At 64.5% G+C, this 23,127-nt stretch overlaps 1 protein-coding gene across 1 annotated transcript; it reads left to right on the forward strand.

Moving 5' to 3' along the window:
- The first annotated feature begins 1,139 nt into the window (after nucleotides 1–1,139).
- ADORA2B (adenosine A2b receptor) lies at nucleotides 1,140–22,985 on the forward strand. Its single transcript, XM_084861581.1, has 2 exons — nucleotides 1,140–1,569; nucleotides 21,995–22,985. The coding sequence occupies exons 1-2, from the start codon at nucleotides 1,235–1,237 to the stop codon at nucleotides 22,656–22,658; spliced, it is 999 nt and encodes a 332-aa protein (XP_084717707.1). The 5' UTR covers nucleotides 1,140–1,234; the 3' UTR covers nucleotides 22,659–22,985.
- The last annotated feature ends 142 nt before the right edge of the window (nucleotides 22,986–23,127 follow it).

Below are 23,127 nucleotides of genomic sequence, written 5' to 3' on the forward strand. Positions count from 1 at the left end.
CGTTTTCCTTTTGCTTTACATAACTTTGCAAGCATCCCTACCGGCTGTGCGACAGCCTTCTCAGCCACCTCATCCGGTGACTGCTAGCGATGGAGGGGTGCAAAGCCCGTGTGCCCTGAAAGGATGGAGCTGGGGAGGACGAGGCAGATGGATGGAGCAGAGTGGAGACAGAGGGAGAACAGAGGGAGGGGCGGTGCGGGCACACTGCGAGGAGGGACCCCCCTAAGCCTTCCTTGGGGCGGAGAGGAGCGAGCTCTGGAAGCCTGATTGTCAGCACCCGCCCTAGGAGTGCAGGGAAGGGTGCAGGGGCGGGGTGGGAAGTAAGATCAATAGCCGAGTGTACCACGAGAGCACACAGGTCTGAGGAGAGTTGAAAACGAGCTTGGTTTTGGACGGACTGGATTTGGGGGCCTCGGGCTCTCCTGGCGGAGTGAAAAGTGTGGGCAGAGGGATGCTGGGGTCTGGCCCTCACTCAGGAGGTGCTCAGGGCCACGAGTGAGGCCTGGGGAGTGTCCCCAGGGCGGGTGTGGAGGGCACAGAGAGCGCCTGGAGCACCGGCGCTCTAGGGAAGGGTGGGGGTGGGGGTGAGGGGTGAAGGGGCGGATCATGTGCCAGGGGAGAAGCGGAGCCGGAGGCGCCCGGCAGAGGGGAGGGCGGGCGCCGGTGCAGGTGGTGCGCGCAGAGCTGCAGCCACAGAGTCCGCTCGCCGTCGGGCCGAGCGGGGGTCCCGTCGCTGCCTGCACCTCCCCACCCTCCCGGAGGAATCTCATCCGGGCAGCAAGGCGAGCCCTGCCTGTCCAATGGGAGCCTCCAAAGGCTTCAGGTCCCGGACACCCGCCGTTGGTGGAGTGTTTGGGGGCAGCCGGCAGCGGCGGGCGCGGTCCCCGCTCTCTCCACGGCCCGAGCGGCGGCCCCGAGCGCCCGGGCGGAGGCAGAGCGACAGCGCGGGACACACCCGGCGGGAGGGGCACCGGGGAAATTGGGGAACTTGGCTGTCGGATGCTGGCCCCGGCCGTGGCTCTCCGGCGGGCACGGACCTCGGCGGGGCGGGGAGGGGCGGGGCCCGCGGGCCCGGGACGGGCGGGCGCGCCGGCCAATGGGCGCCCCGCCTCCCCGCCCCGCCCTGTGGTGGGTCCGGAGCGCCCGGCGCCGGCGCCCCAGAGGCGCGGCGGCCTGGGTCCCGGCGGGCCCTGCCCGCGGGGCGCACGGTCCCCGCTCGGCGGCGCGGGCAGCGATGCCGCTGGAGGCGCAGGACGCGCTGTACGTGGCGCTGGAGCTGGCGCTGGCCGCGCTGTCGGTGGCGGGCAACGTGCTGGTGTGCGCCGCGGTGGGCACGTCCAGCGCGCTGCAGACGCCCACCAACTACTTCCTGGCGTCGCTGGCGGCGGCCGACGTGGCCGTGGGGCTGTTCGCCATCCCCTTCGCCGTCACCATCAGCCTGGGCTTCTGCACCGACTTCTACAGCTGCCTCTTCCTCGCCTGCTTCGTGCTGGTGCTCACGCAGAGCTCCATCTTCAGCCTGCTGGCCGTGGCCGTGGACCGCTACCTGGCCATCCGCGTCCCGCTCCGGTGAGCCCGCCTCCGCCCGCCCGGATCAGCGGAGCCCCGGGGCGAGCACCCTGCCCGGACCCCGGGGTCCCGGCCGGCCCAGAGGCCGCTCCCCGTTCGCGCGGAGCTCTGTGGGGACGGCTGTGAGGTGCCGGGAGGGTGCCCCGGAGCCGCCGGTCGTGGAAACGCCGGGAAAGGCGCCACTTCCGCGGGCGGTGGGAGCCCCGCAGCGGGGGTTCGCTGGTCGCACCCCCTCTTTGCGGCCCTGGGGGTCCCGGGGGTCGGACCCCGGGCGGAGTCCAGGCAGCTTGGGGCGCGGGGACTCCCGCGGGCAGAGCGGACCCTGCCCACCACCAGCTTCAGATCGGAATGCGCCGGGGGCGCCGAGGCCGCGGGCGGGTGGGCTTAGCGGGCGCCAGGGCCTGTCCCTCCGCCCAGCGGTGAGCGGGTCCCCCCGCGTTTTAAAAGCCTCGTGCGGGCCTGTGACCTCCTCCCCGCCCGCCCCGGCCGGCCACACGCCCGCCCGCACGAGGCTCTTAAGAGGAGGCTCCTTCTCCTCCTGAGAACGTGGGGGAGCCGCCGGGGGACGGAGCCGGGGGATGAGCCGCCGGGGGATGAGCCGCCGGGGGTGGGGGGATGGAGCCGCCCGGGGGCGGGGGGGGGAGACGGAGCCGCCCGGGGATGGGCCGCCGGGGGTGGGGGGGACGGAGCCGCTGGGGGATGAGCCGCCGGGGGGAGAGGGGGGATGGAGCCGCCGGGGGACGGAGCCGGGGGATGGGCCGCCGGGGGATGGGCCGCCGGGGGATGGGCCGCCGGGGGATGGAGCCGCCCGGGGACGGAGCCGCCGGGGGGTGGGGGGGACGGAGCCGCCGGGGGACGAGCCGCCGCCGGGCAGGAAATTGAGAGTTGAGCTCCTGAGCGGGTGTGTCTGGGAGCTCAGGGCTCCTTGGAATTCTTCTGCTCGGCCTTTGGGCCCGTTGGCAGGTCTGAGTTGGGTGAGCTGGGGATCCCTTTGGGTTTGGGGCTGAGACAAGGAACTGCCGCGGGAGCAGGAAGTGGGGGAAGGATTTAATGTGAGGTCAGCTGTGTGCGGCGGTTTACATCCTCTGGCTGCCGGAACCCCAGAAGGCAGGGACTGTGGGTGGCTTGCGGAGAAACGTGTTGTGGGATTGCCGGGCCTTCCCAGCACCGCACCTGGAGCCTGCCCTGTGGGTTCCTGGGTCCCTGCCTGACAGGAACCGCCCGCTCTACAGCCGGGAGCCTGACCCGGTGGAGGCCTCCTGTGCCCCGTCCGTGACAGCCCGGGATCGCCAGTTCCCCGGGTGGCACACTCTTCTCTGGGGCCTTCCTGCCTCTCGGTCAGCACGTTGGCATCCAGCAGGCGCACCCCATGCCGGCAGCCCCTGGGCATGCCCCTGGCAGAGGTCCACAGAGGCCCGCTCCCGTCCCGGAGTTACTGGAAGATTCCCCTGTGCCCGGTGGAGCAGGAAGTTCCATCTGCTGGTTCTTGTCCAGGGCGGAGACCTGGAAGATGGGATGGGTGTGTTCAGGGGAAAGACGTGAATCACCGGCCCTCCCTCCTTTGCATGCGCTCAGGCAGCGCTGGGCAGGGCAGGTGCTCAGTGGGGAGGCACTGCGCCCTGCTGGCCTCCGCAGGACTTTAGGGAGGAGGAGGTCCATGTCCGGGAGGGCCTGGCGTCTGACCGTCCCCAGGGCCCACCCACCTGTGGTCGGAAAGGGCTCCGTGTTCTCAGGGCTCCTGGGCCCTGCGGGCTGGCGCCGAGGGCAGGCTGTGTCCCTCCGCAGTGTCTGCACTTCCTGCTCTGAGAGCCAGGCCTGTGAGCGGGCTAACACGCAGATTCCAGGCCCTATGGATAGGGTGGGGTCGCTCCTGGATCCGTTCCTCTAACAGGGGACTTCCGGCCCCGAGTCCGAACCCTCTTGGAGTCAGGAAGACGTGGGGCTCTCCTCGCTCTGTGGACAGGGCCGGGGCCCAGCCCTGACGTGGCTCCAGGCCCGCCTTCGGGCACGCGGACGGCCAGAGCTGTTTGGGAGGAGGTGTCTCCCCTCTAAAACAGCACGGCGAGGTCCAGGCCGCTGGGGCAAAGCCAGCCCTTGGACGTGCCCTGGGTCTCACGTCCCTGGGCCCTGAGCCCCGCTCAGAGCACAGCATTCCTAGCGGGAGGATGGCAGAGAAGGGGCGGGAGCCGAGGTGGTGCTGGCGCAGATGGCAGCTGCGGCTGCACCGGAAGGAGGGTCTGCCTGGCCTTCAGCCCGAGGGCGTCGAGAACAGTTAAGGCCACACGTTCCGGCGAGAGTTCAGTCCAGGGGGTGCCACCAAGAGTGGGCAGGAATCGGGGGTCACCCTGCAGTGCCCCCTTTTGGTTGATCTGAATGACCGCATCTCGGATATCGTGTGTGTGTGTGTGTGTGTGTGTGTGTGTGTGTCCTTTTAGCAGCTCCCGATCAGCTCCCCTGGGCCCCCCAACGCCTCTCTCTCCCCTAAATCATTCTCTACTCAGCTGCCGGAGAGGGGGCTGGAAGCTGCCAGGCCAGGCACTCCCCTCCTTAAGCTGTGCGCTGGCACCTGAGACCCAGGCTCCGCTCTGGCCTCAAGGCCCGAAGGCTCTGGCTCTGTAGCCACCGCACCCTCCGCACCTCACTCACCACCACAGGCCCTGCGCCAGCCCGGCTCTGCCGCCTCCCTCCCTCCCCACCCGAGGCTTCCCTCCGCTGCCTCTGCCCTTCACCCACGTCCTGGCCAGGCTGTGGTCTCAGCGGACTGTGAGCTCTGAGGGGGGGCACGATCCAGGCATGAGCTAGGGACCCACATTCGGGTGAATGCGTGGGTGACTGGTGGAGAGGGTGTGCGTGTCACGCCTCCGGGGACGTGTGGGGAGAATATGCAAACGGACTGGGAGGGAGGCCAAGATGGCAGATCCCAGGAACAGGAGGGATCTCTGAGGTTACGGGTGTAGAAGAGGATGGCCCACTGAGTCCAGCAGGGGAGGGGAGAGGGGAGCCCTCACGGCCTGAGGAGCGCGGGCAGAGCCGCAGCAGGCCGCTCAGCTGCGGGCCCGGGGCAGCGCGGCCGGCCCTGGGGGCCCTGCCCCGGCTCCCAGGCCTGGCGTGGCCATCCCGGCGCAGGGCTGGAGAGAAAGTCCGGGCGGTAGGAGAGGCGGCTGTGCTCTGTGCTGTTTGCCCCCATGGCCCGTACAGGCCTCTCAGCCCCACCTGCCAGCCGCGGCCCGGAAACCAGCAGCAGGTGCTGCCCGGCGTGGCCCAGCCCCTGTCTGGTGCTGGAGGGAACCCTGCGGCGGAGCGGGCAGGGAGGGGGCGGAGCCTGGGAGCCCGGGCTCGGGGCTGTGGAGGGAGGCCCGCCCACCCTGCCTGCCCAGGCCTGTGCCCGCTGCCCTGCGCGCTTGGAAGGGCAGGCGGCCGCCACAGCACCGCGGGGAGCGGCCTGGGGCTCAGCACCACCTGTCCGGTTCCGGAGAGTAAGGTGCAGAGGACAGGAGTTAACACTCGGAGGTGGCACTCCGCCCGGCCGCCTCCCCGGCCACGCGGGCCCCGCCTCGTGGGCACGCCGCCGGCAGGGCGGGGCCCGCTCCGTGGAGCCCTGGCTTCGCTCTGTCCGCTGCGGCGCAGGCACGAGGGCTATGCCCTGGGCCGCTCTGGACACTGGATGTGAGGTCCACTCCGCAGCTCCCTCTGGCTCCGCAGACCAGGCCGCGGGCGGGGGTGCGGTCAGCCCGGGTCACTGCCCTCCAGGCGCTGTGGTCAGCTGGACACGCCCAGTGAGGAGAGGTCCCTGTGGTGGAAGGGAGTGAGCAGCAAACTAGGATGGGGCCCTTTAAGCATTACCAGGACCGAGAAGGCTGCTCGAGAGGAATGTGGCCAGCTGAGGGAAGAAGGCTGCCCTGGCCAGTGGGCGTGAGGCATCTGTCTGACCACCTGGCCTTCATCCTGCCTCTCTCCTCAGACGGAGCTGGTCTCGGGGGCTGGTCTCAGGGGGCTGGTCTAGGGGGGCTGGTCTCGGGAGCTGGTCTCGGGGGGCTGGTCTCAGGGGCTGGTCTAGGGGGGCTGGTCTCGGGGGGCTGGTCTCGGGAGCTGGTCTCGGGGGGCTGGTCTCGGGGGCTGGTCTAGGGGGGCTGGTCTCAGGGGGCTGGTCTCGGAGGCTGGTCTAGGGGGGCTGGTCTCGGGGGGCTGGTCTAGGGGGGCTGGTCTCGGGAGCTGGTCTCGGGGGGCTGGTCTCAGGGGCTGGTCTAGGGGGGCTGGTCTCGGGGGGCTGGTCTCGGGAGCTGGTCTCGGGGGGCTGGTCTCGGGGGCTGGTCTAGGGGGGCTGGTCTCAGGGGGCTGGTCTCGGAGGCTGGTCTAGGGGGGCTGGTCTCGGGGGGCTGGTCTCGGGGGGCTGGTCTCGGGGGGCTGGTCTCGGGAGCTGGTCTAGGGGGGCTGGTCTAGGGGGGCTGGTCTAGGGGGGCTGGTCTCAGGGGCTGGTCTAGGGGGGCTGGTCTCAGGGGGCTGGTCTAGGGGGGCTGGTCTAGGGGGGCTGGTCTCGGGAGCTGGTCTCGGGGGGCTGGTCTCGGGGGGCTGGTCTCAGGGGGCTGGTCTCGGAGGCTGGTCTAGGGGGGCTGGTCTAGGGGGGCTGGTCTCGGGGGGCTGGTCTAGGGGGGCTGGTCTCGAGGTCTGGTCTAGGGGGGCTGGTCTCGGGGGGCTGGTCTCGGGAGCTGGTCTAGGGGGGCTGGTCTCGGGGGGCTGGTCTAGGGGGGCTGGTCTCGGGGGGCTGGTCTCGGGGGGCTGGTCTCGGGGGCTGGTCTCGGGGGGCTGGTCTAGGGGGGCTGGTCTCGGGGGCTGGTCTCGGGGGGCTGGTCTAGGGGGGCTGGTCTCGGGGAGCTGGTCTCGGAGGCTGGTCTAGGGGGGCTGGTCTAGGGGGCTGGTCTCGGAGGCTGGTCTAGGGGGGCTGGTCTCGGGGGCTGGTCTAGGGGGGCTGGTCTCGGGGGGCTGGTCTCGGAGGCTGGTCTAGGGGGGCTGGTCTAGGGGGGCTGGTCTCGGGGGGCTGGTCTAGGGGGGCTGGTCTCGAGGTCTGGTCTAGGGGGGCTGGTCTCGGGGGGCTGGTCTCGGGAGCTGGTCTAGGGGGGCTGGTCTCGGGGGGCTGGTCTAGGGGAGCTGGTCTCGGGGAGCTGGTCTCGGGGGGCTGGTCTCGGGGGCTGGTCTCGGGGGGCTGGTCTCAGGGGGCTGGTCTCGGAGGCTGGTCTAGGGGGGCTGGTCTAGGGGGGCTGGTCTCGGGGGGCTGGTCTAGGGGGGCTGGTCTCGAGGTCTGGTCTAGGGGGGCTGGTCTCGGGGGGCTGGTCTCGGGAGCTGGTCTAGGGGGGCTGGTCTCGGGGGGCTGGTCTAGGGGGGCTGGTCTAGGGGGGCTGGTCTCGGGGGGCTGGTCTCGGGGGGCTGGTCTCGGGGGCTGGTCTCGGGGGGCTGGTCTAGGGGAGCTGGTCTCGGGGGCTGGTCTCGGGGGGCTGGTCTAGGGGGGCTGGTCTCGGGGAGCTGGTCTCGGAGGCTGGTCTAGGGGGGCTGGTCTAGGGGGCTGGTCTAGGGGGGCTGGTCTCGGGGGGCTGGTCTCGGAGGCTGGTCTAGGGGGGCTGGTCTAGGGGGGCTGGTCTCGGGGGGCTGGTCTAGGGGGGCTGGTCTCGAGGTCTGGTCTAGGGGGGCTGGTCTCGGGGGGCTGGTCTCGGGAGCTGGTCTAGGGGGGCTGGTCTCGGGGGGCTGGTCTAGGGGAGCTGGTCTCGGGGAGCTGGTCTCGGGGGGCTGGTCTCGGGGGGGCTGGTCTCGGGGGCTGGTCTCGGGGGGCTGGTCTCGGGCGGCTGGTCTCGGAGGCTGGTCTAGGGGGGCTGGTCTCGGGGGGCTGGTCTAGGGGAGCTGGTCTCGGGGGCTGGTCTCGGGGGGCTGGTCTCGGGGGGCTGGTCTCGGGAGCTGGTCTCGGGGGGCTGGTCTCGGGGGCTGGTCTCGGGGGCTGGTCTCAGGGGCTGGTCTCGGGGGGCTGGTCTCAGGGGGCTGGTCTCGGAGGCTGGTCTCGGGGGGCTGGTCTCGGGGGCTGGTCTCGGGGGGCTGGTCTCGGGGGGCTGGTCTCGGGGGGCTGGTCTCGGGGGGCTGGTGTCGGGGGCTGGTCTCGGGGGGCTGGTCTCGGGGGGCTGGTCTCGGAGGCTGGTCTAGGGGGGCTGGTCTAGGGGGGCTGGTCTAGGGGGGCTGGTCTCGAGGTCTGGTCTAGGGGGGCTGGTCTCGGGGGGCTGGTCTCGGGAGCTGGTCTAGGGGGGCTGGTCTCGGGGGGCTGGTCTCGGGGGGCTGGTCTCGGGGGCTGGTCTCGGGGGGCTGGTCTCGGGGGGCTGGTCTCGGGGGCTGGTCTCGGGGGGCTGGTCTCGGGGGGCTGGTCTCGGGGGCTGGTCTCGGAGGCTGGTCTAGGGGGGCTGGTCTCGGGGGGCTGGTCTAGGGGGGCTGGACTAGGGGGGCTGGTCTCGAGGTCTGGTCTAGGGGGCCTGGTCTCGGGGGGCTGGTCTCGGGAGCTGGTCTAGGGGGGCTGGTCTCGGGGGCTGGTCTAGGGGGGCTGGTCTCGGGAGGCTGGTCTAGGGGGGCTGGTCTAGGGGGGCTGGTCTCGAGGTCTGGTCTAGGGGGGCTGGTCTCGGGGGGCTGGTCTCGGAGGCTGGTCTAGGGGGGCTGGTCTCGGGGGGCTGGTCTCGGGGGGCTGGTCTCGGGGGCTGGTCTCGGGAGCTGGTCTAGGGGGGCTGGTCTAGGGGGGCTGGTCTCGGGAGGCTGGTCTAGGGGAGCTGGTCTCGGGGGCTGGTCTAGGGGGGCTGGTCTCGGGAGGCTGGTCTCGGAGGCTGGTCTAGGGGGGCTGGTCTCGGGAGCTGGTCTAGGGGGGCTGGTCTCAGGGGCTGGTCTAGGGGGGCTGGTCTCGGGAGGCTGGTCTAGGGGGGCTGGTCTCGGGGGCTGGTCTCGAGATCTGGTCTAGGGGGGCTGGTCTCGGGGGGCTGGTCTCGGGAGCTGGTCTAGGGGGGCTGGTCTCGGGGGGCTGGTCTCGGGGGGCTGGTCTCGGGGGGCTGGTCTCGGGGGCTGGTCTCGGAGGCTGGTCTAGGGGGGCTGGTCTAGTGGGGCTGGTCTCGGGAGGCTGGTCTAGGGGAGCTGGTCTCGGGGGCTGGTCTAGGGGGGCTGGTCTCGGGAGGCTGGTCTCGGAGGCTGGTCTAGGGGGGCTGGTCTCGGGAGGCTGGTCTAGGGGGGCTGGTCTCGGGGGCTGGTCTCGAGGTCTGGTCTAGGGGGGCTGGTCTCGGGAGCTGGTCTAGGGGGGCTGGTCTAGGGGACTGGTCTAGGGGAGCTGGTCTAGGGGGGCTGGTCTCGGGGGCTGGTCTCGGGGGGCTGGTCTAGGGGGGCTGGTCTCGGGGGGCTGGTCTCGGGAGCTGGTCTCGGGGGGCTGGTCTCAGGGGCTGGTCTAGGGGGGCTGGTCTCGGGGGGCTGGTCTCGGGAGCTGGTCTCGGGGGGCTGGTCTCGGGGGCTGGTCTAGGGGGGCTGGTCTCAGGGGGCTGGTCTCGGAGGCTGGTCTAGGGGGGCTGGTCTCGGGGGGCTGGTCTAGGGGGGCTGGTCTCGGGAGCTGGTCTCGGGGGGCTGGTCTCAGGGGCTGGTCTAGGGGGGCTGGTCTCGGGGGGCTGGTCTCGGGAGCTGGTCTCGGGGGGCTGGTCTCGGGGGCTGGTCTAGGGGGGCTGGTCTCAGGGGGCTGGTCTCGGAGGCTGGTCTAGGGGGGCTGGTCTCGGGGGGCTGGTCTCGGGGGGCTGGTCTCGGGGGGCTGGTCTCGGGAGCTGGTCTAGGGGGGCTGGTCTAGGGGGGCTGGTCTAGGGGGGCTGGTCTCAGGGGCTGGTCTAGGGGGGCTGGTCTCAGGGGGCTGGTCTAGGGGGGCTGGTCTAGGGGGGCTGGTCTCGGGAGCTGGTCTCGGGGGGCTGGTCTCGGGGGCTGGTTTCGGGGGGCTGGTCTCAGGGGGCTGGTCTCGGAGGCTGGTCTAGGGGGGCTGGTCTAGGGGGGCTGGTCTCGGGGGGCTGGTCTAGGGGGGCTGGTCTCGAGGTCTGGTCTAGGGGGGCTGGTCTCGGGGGGCTGGTCTCGGGAGCTGGTCTAGGGGGGCTGGTCTCGGGGGGCTGGTCTAGGGGGGCTGGTCTAGGGGGGCTGGTCTCGGGGGGCTGGTCTCGGGGGGCTGGTCTCGGGGGCTGGTCTCGGGGGGCTGGTCTAGGGGAGCTGGTCTCGGGGGCTGGTCTCGGGGGGCTGGTCTAGGGGGGCTGGTCTCGGGGAGCTGGTCTCGGAGGCTGGTCTAGGGGGGCTGGTCTAGGGGGCTGGTCTCGGAGGCTGGTCTAGGGGGGCTGGTCTCGGGGGCTGGTCTAGGGGGGCTGGTCTCGGGGGGCTGGTCTCGGAGGCTGGTCTAGGGGGGCTGGTCTAGGGGGGCTGGTCTCGGGGGGCTGGTCTAGGGGGGCTGGTCTCGAGGTCTGGTCTAGGGGGGCTGGTCTCGGGGGGCTGGTCTCGGGAGCTGGTCTAGGGGGGCTGGTCTCGGGGGGCTGGTCTAGGGGAGCTGGTCTCGGGGAGCTGGTCTCGGGGGGCTGGTCTCGGGGGGGCTGGTCTCGGGGGCTGGTCTCGGGGGGCTGGTCTCGGGCGGCTGGTCTCGGAGGCTGGTCTAGGGGGGCTGGTCTCGGGGGGCTGGTCTAGGGGAGCTGGTCTCGGGGCCTGGTCTCGGGGGGCTGGTCTCGGGGGGCTGGTCTCGGGAGCTGGTCTCGGTGGGCTGGTCTCGGGGGCTGGTCTCGGGGGCTGGTCTCAGGGGCTGGTCTCGGGGGGCTGGTCTCAGGGGGCTGGTCTCGGAGGCTGGTCTCGGGGGGCTGGTCTCGGGGGCTGGTCTCGGGAGGCTGGTCTCGGGGGGCTGGTCTCGGGGGGCTGGTGTCGGGGGCTGGTCTCGGGGGGCTGGTCTCGGGGGGCTGGTCTCGGAGGCTGGTCTAGGGGGGCTGGTCTAGGGGGGCTGGTCTAGGGGGGCTGGTCTCGAGGTTGGTCTAGGGGGGCTGGTCTCGGGGGGCTGGTCTCGGGAGCTGGTCTAGGGGGGCTGGTCTCGGGGGGCTGGTCTCGGGGGGCTGGTCTCGGGGGCTGGTCTCGGGGGGCTGGTCTCGGGGGGCTGGTCTCGGGGGCTGGTCTCGGGGGCTGGTCTCGGGGGGCTGGTCTCAGGGGGCTGGTCTCGGAGGCTGGTCTAGGGGGGCTGGTCTCGGGGGGCTGGTCTAGGGGGGCTGGACTAGGGGGGCTGGTCTCGAGGTCTGGTCTAGGGGGGCTGGTCTCGGGGGGCTGGTCTCGGGAGCTGGTCTAGGGGGGCTGGTCTCGGGGGCTGGTCTAGGGGGGCTGGTCTCGGGAGGCTGGTCTAGGGGGGCTGGTCTAGGGGGGCTGGTCTCGAGGTCTGGTCTAGGGGGGCTGGTCTCGGGGGGCTGGTCTCGGAGGCTGGTCTAGGGGGGCTGGTCTCGGGGGGCTGGTCTCGGGGGGCTGGTCTTGGGGGGCTGGTCTCGGGGGCTGGTCTCGGGAGCTGGTCTAGGGGGGCTGGTCTAGGGGGGCTGGTCTCGGGAGGCTGGTCTAGGGGAGCTGGTCTCGGGGGCTGGTCTAGGGGGGCTGGTCTCGGGAGGCTGGTCTCGGAGGCTGGTCTAGGGGGGCTGGTCTCGGGAGCTGGTCTAGGGGGGCTGGTCTCAGGGGCTGGTCTAGGGGGGCTGGTCTTGGGAGGCTGGTCTAGGGGTGCTGGTCTCGGGGGGCTGGTCTCGGGAGCTGGTCTCGGGGGGCTGGTCTCGGGGGCTGGTCTAGGGGGGCTGGTCTCAGGGGGCTGGTCTCGGAGGCTGGTCTAGGGGGGCTGGTCTCGGGGGGCTGGTCTCGGGGGGCTGGTCTCGGGGGGCTGGTCTCGGGAGCTGGTCTAGGGGGGCTGGTCTAGGGGGGCTGGTCTCAGGGGCTGGTCTAGGGGGGCTGGTCTCAGGGGGCTGGTCTAGGGGGGCTGGTCTAGGGGGGCTGGTCTCGGGAGCTGGTCTCGGGGGGCTGGTCTCGGGGGGCTGGTCTCAGGGGGCTGGTCTCGGAGGCTGGTCTAGGGGGGCTGGTCTAGGGGGGCTGGTCTCGGGGGGCTGGTCTAGGGGGGCTGTTCTCGAGGTCTGGTCTAGGGGGGCTGGTCTCGGGGGGCTGGTCTCGGGAGCTGGTCTAGGGGGGCTGGTCTCGGGGGGCTGGTCTAGGGGGGCTGGTCTAGGGGGGCTGGTCTCGGGGGGCTGGTCTCGGGGGGCTGGTCTCGGGGGCTGGTCTCGGGGGGCTGGTCTAGGGGAGCTGGTCTCGGGGGCTGGTCTCGGGGGGCTGGTCTAGGGGGGCTGGTCTCGGGGAGCTGGTCTCGGAGGCTGGTCTAGGGGGGCTGGTCTAGGGGGCTGGTCTCGGAGGCTGGTCTAGGGGGGCTGGTCTCGGGGGCTGGTCTAGGGGGGCTGGTCTCGGGGGGCTGGTCTCGGAGGCTGGTCTAGGGGGGCTGGTCTAGGGGGGCTGGTCTCGGGGGGCTGGTCTAGGGGGGCTGGTCTCGAGGTCTGGTCTAGGGGGGCTGGTCTCGGGGGGCTGGTCTCGGGAGCTGGTCTAGGGGGGCTGGTCTAGGGGGCTGGTCTCGGGGGGCTGGTCTCGGGAGCTGGTCTAGGGGGGCTGGTCTCGGGGGGCTGGTCTCGGGGGGCTGTTCTCGGGGGCTGGTCTCGGGGGGCTGGTCTCGGGGGGCTGGTCTCGGGGGCTGGTCTCGGGGGCTGGTCTCGGGGGGCTGGTCTCAGGGGGCTGGTCTCGGAGGCTGGTCTAGGGGGGCTGGTCTCGGGGGGCTGGTCTAGGGGGGCTGGACTAGGGGGGCTGGTCTCGAGGTCTGGTCTAGGGGGGCTGGTCTCGGGGGGCTGGTCTCGGGAGCTGGTCTAGGGGGGCTGGTCTCGGGGGCTGGTCTCGGGGGGCTGGTCTCGGGAGGCTGGTCTAGGGGGGCTGGTCTCGGGGGGCTGGTCTCGGAGGCTGGTCTAGGGGGGCTGGTCTCGGGGGGCTGGTCTCGGGGGGCTGGTCTCGGGGGGCTGGTCTCGGGGGCTGGTCTCGGGAGCTGGTCTAGGGGGGCTGGTCTAGGGGGGCTGGTCTCGGGAGGCTGGTCTAGGGGAGCTGGTCTCGGGGGCTGGTCTAGGGGGGCTGGTCTCGGGAGGCTGGTCTCGGAGGCTGGTCTAGGGGGGCTGGTCTCGGGAGCTGGTCTAGGGGGGCTGGTCTCAGGGGCTGGTCTAGGGGGGCTGGTCTCGGGAGGCTGGTCTAGGGGGGCTGGTCTCGGGGGCTGGTCTCGAGATCTGGTCTAGGGGGGCTGGTCTCGGGGGGCTGGTCTCGGGAGCTGGTCTAGGGGGGCTGGTCTCGGGGGGCTGGTCTCGGGGGGCTGGTCTCGGGGGCTGGTCTCAGAGGCTGGTCTAGGGGGGCTGGTCTAGTGGGGCTGGTCTCGGGAGGCTGGTCTAGGGGAGCTGGTCTCGGGGGCTGGTCTAGGGGGGCTGGTCTCGGGAGGCTGGTCTCGGAGGCTGGTCTAGGGGGGCTGGTCTCGGGAGCTGGTCTAGGGGGGCTGGTCTCGGGGGCTGGTCTAGGGGGGCTGGTCTCGGGAGGCTGGTCTAGGGGGGCTGGTCTCGGGGGCTGGTCTCGAGGTCTGGTCTAGGGGGGCTGGTCTCGGGAGCTGGTCTAGGGGGGCTGGTCTAGGGGACTGGTCTAGGGGAGCTGGTCTAAGGGGGCTGGTCTCGGGGGGCTGGTCTCGGGGGGCTGGTCTAGGGGGGCTGGTCTCGGGGGGCTGGTCTTGGCCTTGGTCTCGGGGAGCAGGCCAGGGCTTCTCGTCTTGGCATCAGTAGGCGGCGCTTGGTCTCTGAGGCGAACAGGCTGCAGAAACGTAATGGCAAATAGCAAGTGTGCCTTCTTCATGGAATTAAAGCTGAGAACAGACTGCACAGGCCCCAGGGTGGGGACTGAGGGCTGATGCTGGGGTAGGGGGTGCACTGGGGAGTGGGGGGGAAGGAGCATTAGAGCTGAGGGGGGCAGGTGCACAGAAGCACAGGGGTGGAGGAAGGGCGTTGAGGGCTGAGAGCAGGCAGATGGAGGGGGCCAGACGCTCGCTGAGAAGCTTGGGTGTTGTCCTCAGGGCACTGGTCAGTCCATGAAGGAGGGCTTGTTTTAATGAATTTATTTTTTTAATCCCCACTGGAGACTGTTTTTATTGCTTGAGGTTCAGAGATACCAACCGCCTCCTGTACGTGACCTGACCCGGGAATCAAACCTGCGGCCTTTTGGTGCATGGGGCGCCACCGGCCAGGGCAGGTTAAAAGATATGTGTATCATTGTTTTTGTTTTGACAGAAACAACCAGTCTGCACAGAGTAAATATTCAGAAACACAGAAAGGCACAAAGCCCCTCACAGCCCTCTGCCCCGCACGTTGAAGAATTGAAACCAGAGAAAAGGCGAACTGCGAAGGCGGTCACAGTCTCTGACCTCTGGTTTCCCATCTGCCGCCGCCTGGCTGGTGGGCTCAGGGGTCAGAAGCTGGCCCCGAGCCGGAGGGCCTTGCTCTGGAAGTCGGGGTGCAGTGGTTCTGGTCTGAGCCCGGCTCATCATTCCACAGTGCCCTGAGATTTCGCACCGGCCCCAGCCCCCTCCCCCATGGGGTGGCACTGCCTGGACTTTTCCAGGCTGAGTACTGAGGTCTGTCTTCGGCTCTGAGGTTGTTAAAAACAATGTTTTCTTGATTATTTCCTTGTCTCCATTTTCTCTGTTGTTTCCTCCTGGGAGTCTCCATAGAGAGGTGGATATTTCCCTTCCCTGGCTGCTTTCACGTTTGTCTCTCAAATGTTCTCCAATATATAACTTTCTAATACTTGAGCTTTTCATTCTCCTCTGGAAAAGTTTCTTTTCCCTCCAATTTTTCTATTTTTTAAAATTTAGCATTCATTTTTACTTTTTTGGTTTAGATTAAAATTTAAACAATTTTGAAAAACCTTCTTTGGACTCTTCAGGGGGTGGAGAGTAGGCAGTTAGAGCCCTCCCCCACCCCATCCCTCATCCCTGGTGCCATCCCCCATCCCTGGTGCCATCCCCCATCCCTGGTGCCATCCCCCATCCCTGGTGCCATCCCCCATCCCTGGTGCCATCCCCCATCCCTGGTGCCATCCCCCATCCCTGGGTGCCAGATTCAGCTTTGGGAGGGCAGGCGGTGGGAACAGATGCCCGCCCGGTGGGGAGGGCCGTGGGGTGGCCCACACCGTCTCTCCCTCCTCGGCTCACTTGCAGGCTGCAGCCTGGCCCTGGGGAGAGCGGCCTCTCTTCCTGCCGCCCTGGCTTCTGGTTCCGGGCGCTGTCCTCATGACCCTGCCTGCCTCTGGTTTCTAGAAACTCGTTAATCTCTGTTTTGCTGAGGTCACCTTCCATTTCCATTTTAGGGTGGTTATGAATTTATTTCCTTTTGTGTTTTCTACTGTCATTTAAGTGAGACATTCTGAGAATGCCAGCGAGGTGGAACCTGGCAGGCCGATGCAGGATTTTAATCAGGAGTTTGACATGGTCTGGCTTGCATTACAAGACAGCCATTCTGGTGGCAGGAGGGGTCAGAGGGGATGAGTGTGTAGGCTGGCCGTTCCTCGCGCGGGAGGGAGGGAAGCACGGCCAGGCAGAGGCTGTGGAGATGGAGGCTGAGTCTAGAGATATTTGAGATGTGACTCTGAACACCGACACCAGGGCAGGCTGGCGTTTGCAGCAGAGGGGCCACCAGGAGACCAGGACAGGAGGATCCCGGAAACCAAAGGGGCTGTGGACCCAGCCTCCGCCTGTGGGAAGCCTGCACGGCCAGTGCTCAGGCTGTGACGGCTCTCCGCAGCCACTGAGGCACACTGAGCTCCTCTGGTTTACGGCCCGTTTGCTTCCATCGCCCACAGCTTTCAGTACGTGCTTCTCAGTTTCCATGCTGAGTGTAACACCGCTGCCACATCGCCTTTTAAGAGAGAAGGTAGAGAAGACAAAGCTTTACTGAGACTTTACAGAAATGGTCCTTTCGGTTGCGCTTCTTAAACTGGCCCTCTGGCCGCTTCTCTGCCCACTCTGCCTCCCGGCCAGGCGGCCAGGTTTGCCCCACACGGCCCTCTCACCGTTCGGTCAGAGCAGCAGTCTTTCTATGAGCACCTGATTGTACCCCTTTCCTTCCCCGTGTTCAGGCCGTAGGAGGAGGCCTCAGCTCCCCGGCTCCTCCCTTCTCCCGGCCCCTCCTGCTCCCTCTCGCCTTTGCTTCTCTGCTCTGGCTTCTCAGGCCGCCTCTTAGTTCCTGCATCTTCCTGAAGTCAGGCCTTTGCACACCCTGTTCTCCCTGCCCGGAGTGTCCTTTACCCCGCCGACTCTCGTCAGGAATGGGTGGGGTGACAGGGTTAAGCAGCGCATCCTTTGACATCCTGTCATTACTAACTGGCTTGGGCGAGAACGATCAGCAGCTGTTGAAACCCACTGGTGAAGTTTGATGACAAGCAGGGTATTGGCAGAGTCTCACGTATCTCCCACAAGGCATCTACTCATTACGAAGGGAGAAGTGGTTCCGGGAGAACCTGAGATGCCACTATAACCACGTGATCGTTAGCATCCCGTCGTGGCACGTCCGTCCCGTGTCCTCCGCCAGCACAGGCGCTCCCGCCCGCCGGGAGGTCCGGCCTGCTCTGCCTGGTGCCCGCAGCGCCCTTTCGCTCCAGGCCCTGTTCCAGGGGACGGCGGTCAGAGTCTGGAACCAGCAGCCTTGGGCTGTCCCTGAGTCCCTCCCGATATGAGACCAAAATATGGGACTCCCCAAAAGAGCCGCCTCCACGGGGAGCTGGGGGAGACCTCGTCCTGGCCCCTCCGCAGTCTCGGGGGGGTGGGTCACTGTCAGAGCCCCCTGGGCCCGCGGTCGCCGACCTTCGGACCTCACGGCCACCGGGCCACAGGTTGGCGCGCTGAGCTGGAGGGCGCGCCGGCACCCTCGCCCATCGCCCTGGGGTGACTGAGGACAATGGCATCTCTTCCCGCCACCTTTCCAGTGGCAGTGGGCGCAGGCCAGCCCCGCTGGGTCAGCCGGTTCCCAAGGGGCGTGTGGGAGGAGGGGGCCCTCGGGAGCGGGCGGCGGGCCGCCTCCTCGGCTGTCTGGCGGCCGGTGGGCACTGTCCTTCCCGCAGGCTGCCCGAGCTGGGGCCTCCCGGAGTCCCACAAACAGTGAGTGCGAGACCGCCCCACCCCCAGACCCGGACTTCGTATGAGTAGAACCAAACGGTGTCTGCTCACTTTGTGTGAGAATGGCTTTATTTGTTCCTTACATGTCTGATAGAATTCATTAGAGAAGGCACGTGGGCCTTTCCCTGTTTCCCCGAAGATAAGACAGTGTCTTATATTAACTTTTGCTCCCAAAGATGCGCTAGGTCTTATTTTCAGGGGATGTCTTATTTTTCCATGAAGAAGAATACGGTACACATTTATTGTTAAATGAAAATAAAGGAAATTTATTACCTTCATACGATACGGTAGTACGGTAGTTGTCAACACAAACCAGACAAACTGTGAATCCTACAGTATCAAGAATTTACTCATTCATTCAATGATAATCATGTCCTCATCTTCTGGAACATCATCATATCAATCCAATTCCTGAATTTCCTGGTGAATTTCTTGTGACTCCATTTCTTTCAGAATCAGTGGACCAAATCTCTCATGTTTAGCCTGGGGGGGGGGGCTTATTTTTGGGGGGATGCCTTATATTTCACTCAGAAGGAAACCTGTAAGTAGGTCTTATTTTCGGAGGATGTCTTATTTTCAGGGAAACACTAAGTTTTCTGTGTGGGAAGGTTCTTGGTTGTGTATTCTATTTCTTTACTAGATGTAGTGCTGTTCAAATTTTCTATTGCTTCTTCTGTCCATGACAACTTTTAAGAAACCCTGTTTTGCCCTAACTGGTTTGACTCAGTGGATAGAGCGTCAGCCTGCGGACTCAAGGGTCCCAGGTAGGATTCTGGTCAAGGGCACGTGCCTGGGCAGCTGATTGATGTTTCTCCTCATTGATATTTCTAACTATCTCCCCCTCTCCCTTCTGCTCTGTAAAAAAAACAATGAAATATATTTTTTAAAAAAGAAAAAGAAAGAACCCTGATTGGTTCCAAAGAAACCTGAAAAATGAGAAACAACTACTCAATAGATGAACCTTCAAGCTCTTATACAGACTCCTCGTCTGAACTAGAAGCTGAAGCACAAGGCGCACTCGCGCGCGCACACACGTCTCGTTTTGTTCAGAGCCACCAAGTGGGCGTTAAACACGCTCGTGTGGCGCAGGTCGGGAGGGAGCAGAGCGGGGGACAGAGGTGCAGGCTGGAGGAAGGTGAGCGGGAACCCGCCCGTGCAGCAGGGCGTTTCCGGACAGGCCGCAGTGCGTGTGGCGGGTGCGCTGGGACAGGCCGCAGCGTGTGGCGGGTGCGCTGGGACAGGCCGCAGCGTGTGGCGGGTGCCCTGGGACAGGCCGCAGTGCGTGCGGCGGGTGCCCTGGGACAGGCCGCAGCGTGTGGCGGGTGCCCTGGGACAGGCCGCAGTGCGTGCGGCGGGTGCGCTGGGACAGGCCGCAGTGCGTGCGGCGGGTGCCCTGGGACAGGCCGCAGTGCGTGCGGCGGGTGCCCTGGGACAGGCCGCAGTGCGTGTGGCGGGTGCCCTGGGACAGGCCGCAGCGTGTGGCGGGTGCCCTGGGACAGGCCGCAGCGTGTGGCGGGTGCCCTGGGACAGGCCGCAGCGTGTGGCGGGTGCGCTGGGACAGGCCGCAGTGCGTGCGGCGGGTGCCCTGGGACAGGCCGCAGTGCGTGCGGCGGGTGCGCTGGGACAGGCCGCAGTGCGTGCGGCGGGTGCGCTGGGACAGGCCGCAGCGTGTGGCGGGTGCGCTGGGACGCTGCCCGGTTCCCCTGGGCTCTGCGGGCAGAGGGAGCGGGATGGGGAGGGCTCTACCACCTTCAGCGGACAGACGCGCAGGTGGCGGCTGGGCCCGGGCGGTGGCGGGGCAGCAGGAGCCGCTGGGCACTCAGGACCCAGGGGGCGAAGACATTGTCCCCCTGGGGCTCGCTCCCCAGGACGCCAGTCCCAGCCGCCCTGCCAGGACGGGCCCGGGTGCCCAGCGTGCTGATGGGCGCTTGGCTCGGAGTTCCTCGGAGTGCCTGCGTGGCACTGTCGGCCTGCGCTGGTCGTTCGGTAGTTTTGCATTAGACTTTCGGGGATGTACTCCCTCCCTGAGGCAGCCCCCCAGCCCCGCCGCTGGCGCCTGGACAGTCCGAAGTTCTTTCTTAGCGCTCCGGTTACGGAATTGGTAGGTGTTGAGTGGTCAGTCCTGATATTCATGTGCAGTTTTAGAGAATATGAGGTTTTCTAAGAACACACGATGCTTTAAAGCAGAAGTGTTGTGGTAGAGAGGAATGCCGCTGTGAGCTGGACAGAACATGAAGTCCCGGACCCACGGCCTCGGTGGCCACAGCGCTCCGTGTGGTCCCGCAGTGTGTGAGCCCCACGAGGAGCTGGCTGGTCCCGTGGGCGGCGGAGTGGGGAGACCCTGCCCCAGAAGTAGGTCGGCGATCGTTAGGCAGGACCCGCACCCTCTGACTGCGGCCTCAGTGTCCGCTGTCCCTTTGGCGAGTCTCTCCTGTGGCTGCTGTTCTGGCTCTGGCTAATGAGCTCCTCCCTGGAGCCGGGCGTCCCCGTGCGCTGTGCCCAGCAGTGGGCTTTCACAGAACGCCCTTTTGCGGGGCTGGAACTGGCCTGCCTGTTAGGAATGACAAGGCTGCCCACGCTGCCTTCACTGAACACGGCCTTTCATTTGCTTCCTACACCTGGGACCATGTCTGCTTCCTGCCGGCACTGCTGTGCTCAGTGCCGCCACGGGAGAGCGCTGGCTGGCAGGGGCAGCTGCAGGAAGGCGGGCCCACCTTTCAGGAATGCTTTGGACACACACACACTCACACACACACACACTCACACACACTCACACTCACACACACACTCACACACACACACACTCACACACACACACACACACACACACACACACACACACACACTCCCACACACACACACACACTCACACACACACACACACACACGTGCGCGTGCGCGCGCGCGCGCACACACACACACACACACACACACACACACGTACACGCGCGTGTTCTGAGAGCCGGGCACCAGGAGCAAGGCGTGGGGCCGGGCGGGAGAGGGGCCTCCGGGAAGCACAGCGTGAGTGGGATGGGAGAGGAACGGCAGGAGGTCCTGAGAGCCTGCACACCGTGCCAGAGACGGGGGCCCCCTTCCAGCACCCTGCCCAGGGCAGGGACGCCTGCTGCTTCCCACAGCACGCTGACCGTCTTGCACTGTCCCAGGCAGGGCCGCAGGGCACTGTTCTGCACCCTGGAGCTGGCGCTCTGATGCTGAAGTATTGTCTTTGGAGCCCACACCTCTCCTCCGATCTAGGTGTGTCCTCCAGCAGAATAGTGAGTCTCTTTGTTGTCTTTAAAATTTTTTATTTAAATTTAGAGAGGGAGAGGGAGAGGGAGATAGAAACATCAATGATGAGAGTCATTGACCAGCTGCCTCCTGCACATCCCAGTGGGGGGATCAAGCCCACAATCCAGGCATGTGCCCCAACCGTGTCAAACCATAACCTTCTGGTTCAAAGGTTGACACCCAACCACTGAGCCATGCAGGCAGGGCTCTTTGTCACCATTTAAGGACTATCCACTGAAGTAGCAGACGCCTGTTCCTGTGAGCACAGTTCCCAGCGGCCGCTCCATGGGACCTGCAGGCAGCGTGGGCAGGAGCCAGTGTATCTGAGGCAGAAGTGGAGCTGCTGACCTGCGACTGGGTCAGGCAGGGGCGGAGCTGGGATTTGAGAGAAGAGCTGTAAATGGCTCCTTTTGGCAAAATCTGAGTCAGATTAGACTGGGTTTGTGTCCTGACTGCAGTGTAGGGCCATCAGGCCAATAATTTAGCCTCGGTGAGCCTGTTTTCACATCTATAAACTGGGATCGTGGTTTTGATCTCAGGAGACATGGTCTGAGCCAGCAGCTTAGTGCCCGGGCAGTAGACCCTGTGGGCAAAGGCCTGCAGTTGTAGTCTCTAAAACTTGGCATTTGGTCATGTGATTCAAAGGCTGCTAGAATGGGAAACTATCTGCTAGTGAGGAAAAATTAACTTGTTTTCATTGTCAATCAGACTGGCAGAGGAGTGGTTAGGGGTGATCAGGCTGGCAGGCAGAAGTGGTTAGGGGCAATCAGGCAGGCAGGCGAGCAGTTGGGAGCCAGCAGTCCTGGATTGTGAGAGGGATGTCATCCCCCGAGGGGTCCCAGATTGGAGAAGGCGCAGGTTGGGCTGAGGGGACCACCTCCCCCAAGTGCACCAGGCCTCTAGTATCAATACAAAGGTACAAGGCCCTGGTCCCTCAGGGGTTGGCATTGTAATTGAGAGGACAAATGTAACAGATAAAACAAGTTCTATAACTGGTGTGTGTATAAGGCCAGAGTGGAACAGGCCATCACTACCTGAGAAGTGATAAAAAATATCAGATAAAACATGTGTTCTTGTATCAGAACACGTTTTATCTGATTTTGAGAGCAGCCTGAGCCAGATGAGCCATTGATGAGGAATGACAGGCCCTGGGTATGTGGCCGAGGCCTGGAGGGCTCTGTGGGTTATGCTGAAAAGTATGTAGGCAAAGAAAATGGGGCATTTTCCATAGCCAAGTCTTAAGGTAATGTGTATCTAACTTTCCAAATTTCCTTCCCAGAAGTTAAGGAAATATATTTCACTTACTCAATACATTACATTGAATGCATACTTATGGAGCAGTTATTAATGGCTAAATGTATAGCTTTGCTATAAGCCACATATGGACTACTTTATAGCAAAATATCTAAATGTATATTCTGATTTCTAGTGATTTTTAAATAAGATTTAATGGTTTAAACTTACTTAAAAGTTAGTATTTGATATTTCCCTATAAACTTTGCTGCTAGTAGAGATGGGACTTTGCCAGACTCGTGTTCTCCAGCAGAGGTATTCGGGGATGATTCCTGCCCTAGTTCAAGGCAAACCTCTTGAGTATTTGTGAGAGACCAGGATTTTTGACCAGAGCCACCAGGTAGTGCTGACTCCAAGGGCCAACCTTCACTGCTCCAGGCTTTTGTTCAGGTGTCACCTTGTCACCTAAGCGTCCCTTATTGAACTTGTTTGTGCCTTTAGTGCTGAGAGTACAAGGCCATGGTGCCCTTTGAGGGTGGACCTCAACGGCATTAGCAGTCAAGGCCATGGAACAATAGCAGAGGTGGGATTCTGGACTTTGGTTGCAGAGAACTATAAAATGACAATAACAGATGATGTTCTTTTGAACAGATATAAGAGTTTGGTCACTGGGAGCCGAGCAAGAAGAGTCATTGCTGTCCTCTGGGTGCTTGCCTTTGGCATCGGACTGACCCCTTTTCTGGGCTGGAACAGTAAAGACAGTGCCATCAACTGCACAGAGCCCTGGGACGGAGCCAGGAATGAAAGCTGCTGCCTTGTGAAGTGTCTTTTTGAGAATGTGGTCCCCATGAGCTACATGGTATATTTCAACTTCTTCGGGTGTGTCCTGCCCCCACTGCTCATCATGCTGGTGATCTACATCAAGATCTTCATGGTGGCCTGCAAGCAGCTGCAGCGTACCGAGCTGATGGACCACTCAAGGACCATCCTCCAGCGAGAGATTCACGCCGCTAAGTCCCTGGCCATGATCGTGGGAATTTTTGCTTTGTGCTGGCTACCAGTGCATGCCATCAACTGTGTCACCCTTTTTCAGCCAGTTCATGCTAAGGAAAAGCCCAAGTGGGCAATGAATATGGCTATTCTCCTGTCACATGCCAACTCAGTTGTCAATCCCATTGTTTATGCCTACAGGAACCAAGACTTCCGCTATACTTTTCACAAACTCATCTCCAGATATGTTCTCTGCCAGACAGATGTCTTTAAGAGTGGGAATGGGCAGGCGGGGGCACAGCCTGCTCTCAACATGGGCCTATGACCTGGACTCTGTCCTCTTCAAAAGGCACAAATCCACAATAAACAAAGGGACTGGACATGACTGGATTATCCTCACGTGAAAGATAGGTATGCCTCACAAACATGTAAGTTGCCTCTTTTGAGCATCTCCCTGGAGTTACCACATATCTAACTAATATGTACATGATATTAGTAGGTTCCAAGGGTTGACAAACACATATGGTCCTGTCTGGATGACCTCACTGTGTGGATGATGCTGACAGCTTGAATGGATTGTAAAATAATGTTTTGTTTTTTTAAAGTCTGCCTTTTTCATGTAGAAAATGAGTAAAACTATTTTTCTGTGAAACACTGTGAATTATTATAATACAAATATTTTTTAAACTTAGAGGCAATAGAAAAATAAAAGTTGGACATACTAAAAATGTATACTCATTTCTAGGAAGGAGACCAGGGAAGTTAAAAGTATAATTCTTTGATCAAGAAACTAC

Source organism: Pipistrellus hanaki (assembly GCF_964339955.1).
Source record: "Pipistrellus hanaki genome assembly, chromosome: 16".
NCBI classification, from domain to species: domain Eukaryota; kingdom Metazoa; phylum Chordata; class Mammalia; order Chiroptera; family Vespertilionidae; genus Pipistrellus; species Pipistrellus hanaki.

What these genes read in the sequence shown, in the direction of transcription:
- ADORA2B (XM_084861581.1), top strand. Translation starts at nt 1,235, where the DNA reads ATGCCGCTGGAGGCGCAGGACGCGCTGTACGTGGCGCTGGAGCTGGCG. An exon ending in GCCATCCGCGTCCCGCTCCG is followed by an intron (nt 1,570 to 21,994) that starts GTGAGCCCGCCT and finishes TCTTTTGAACAG; the next exon opens with ATATAAGAGTTTGGTCACTG.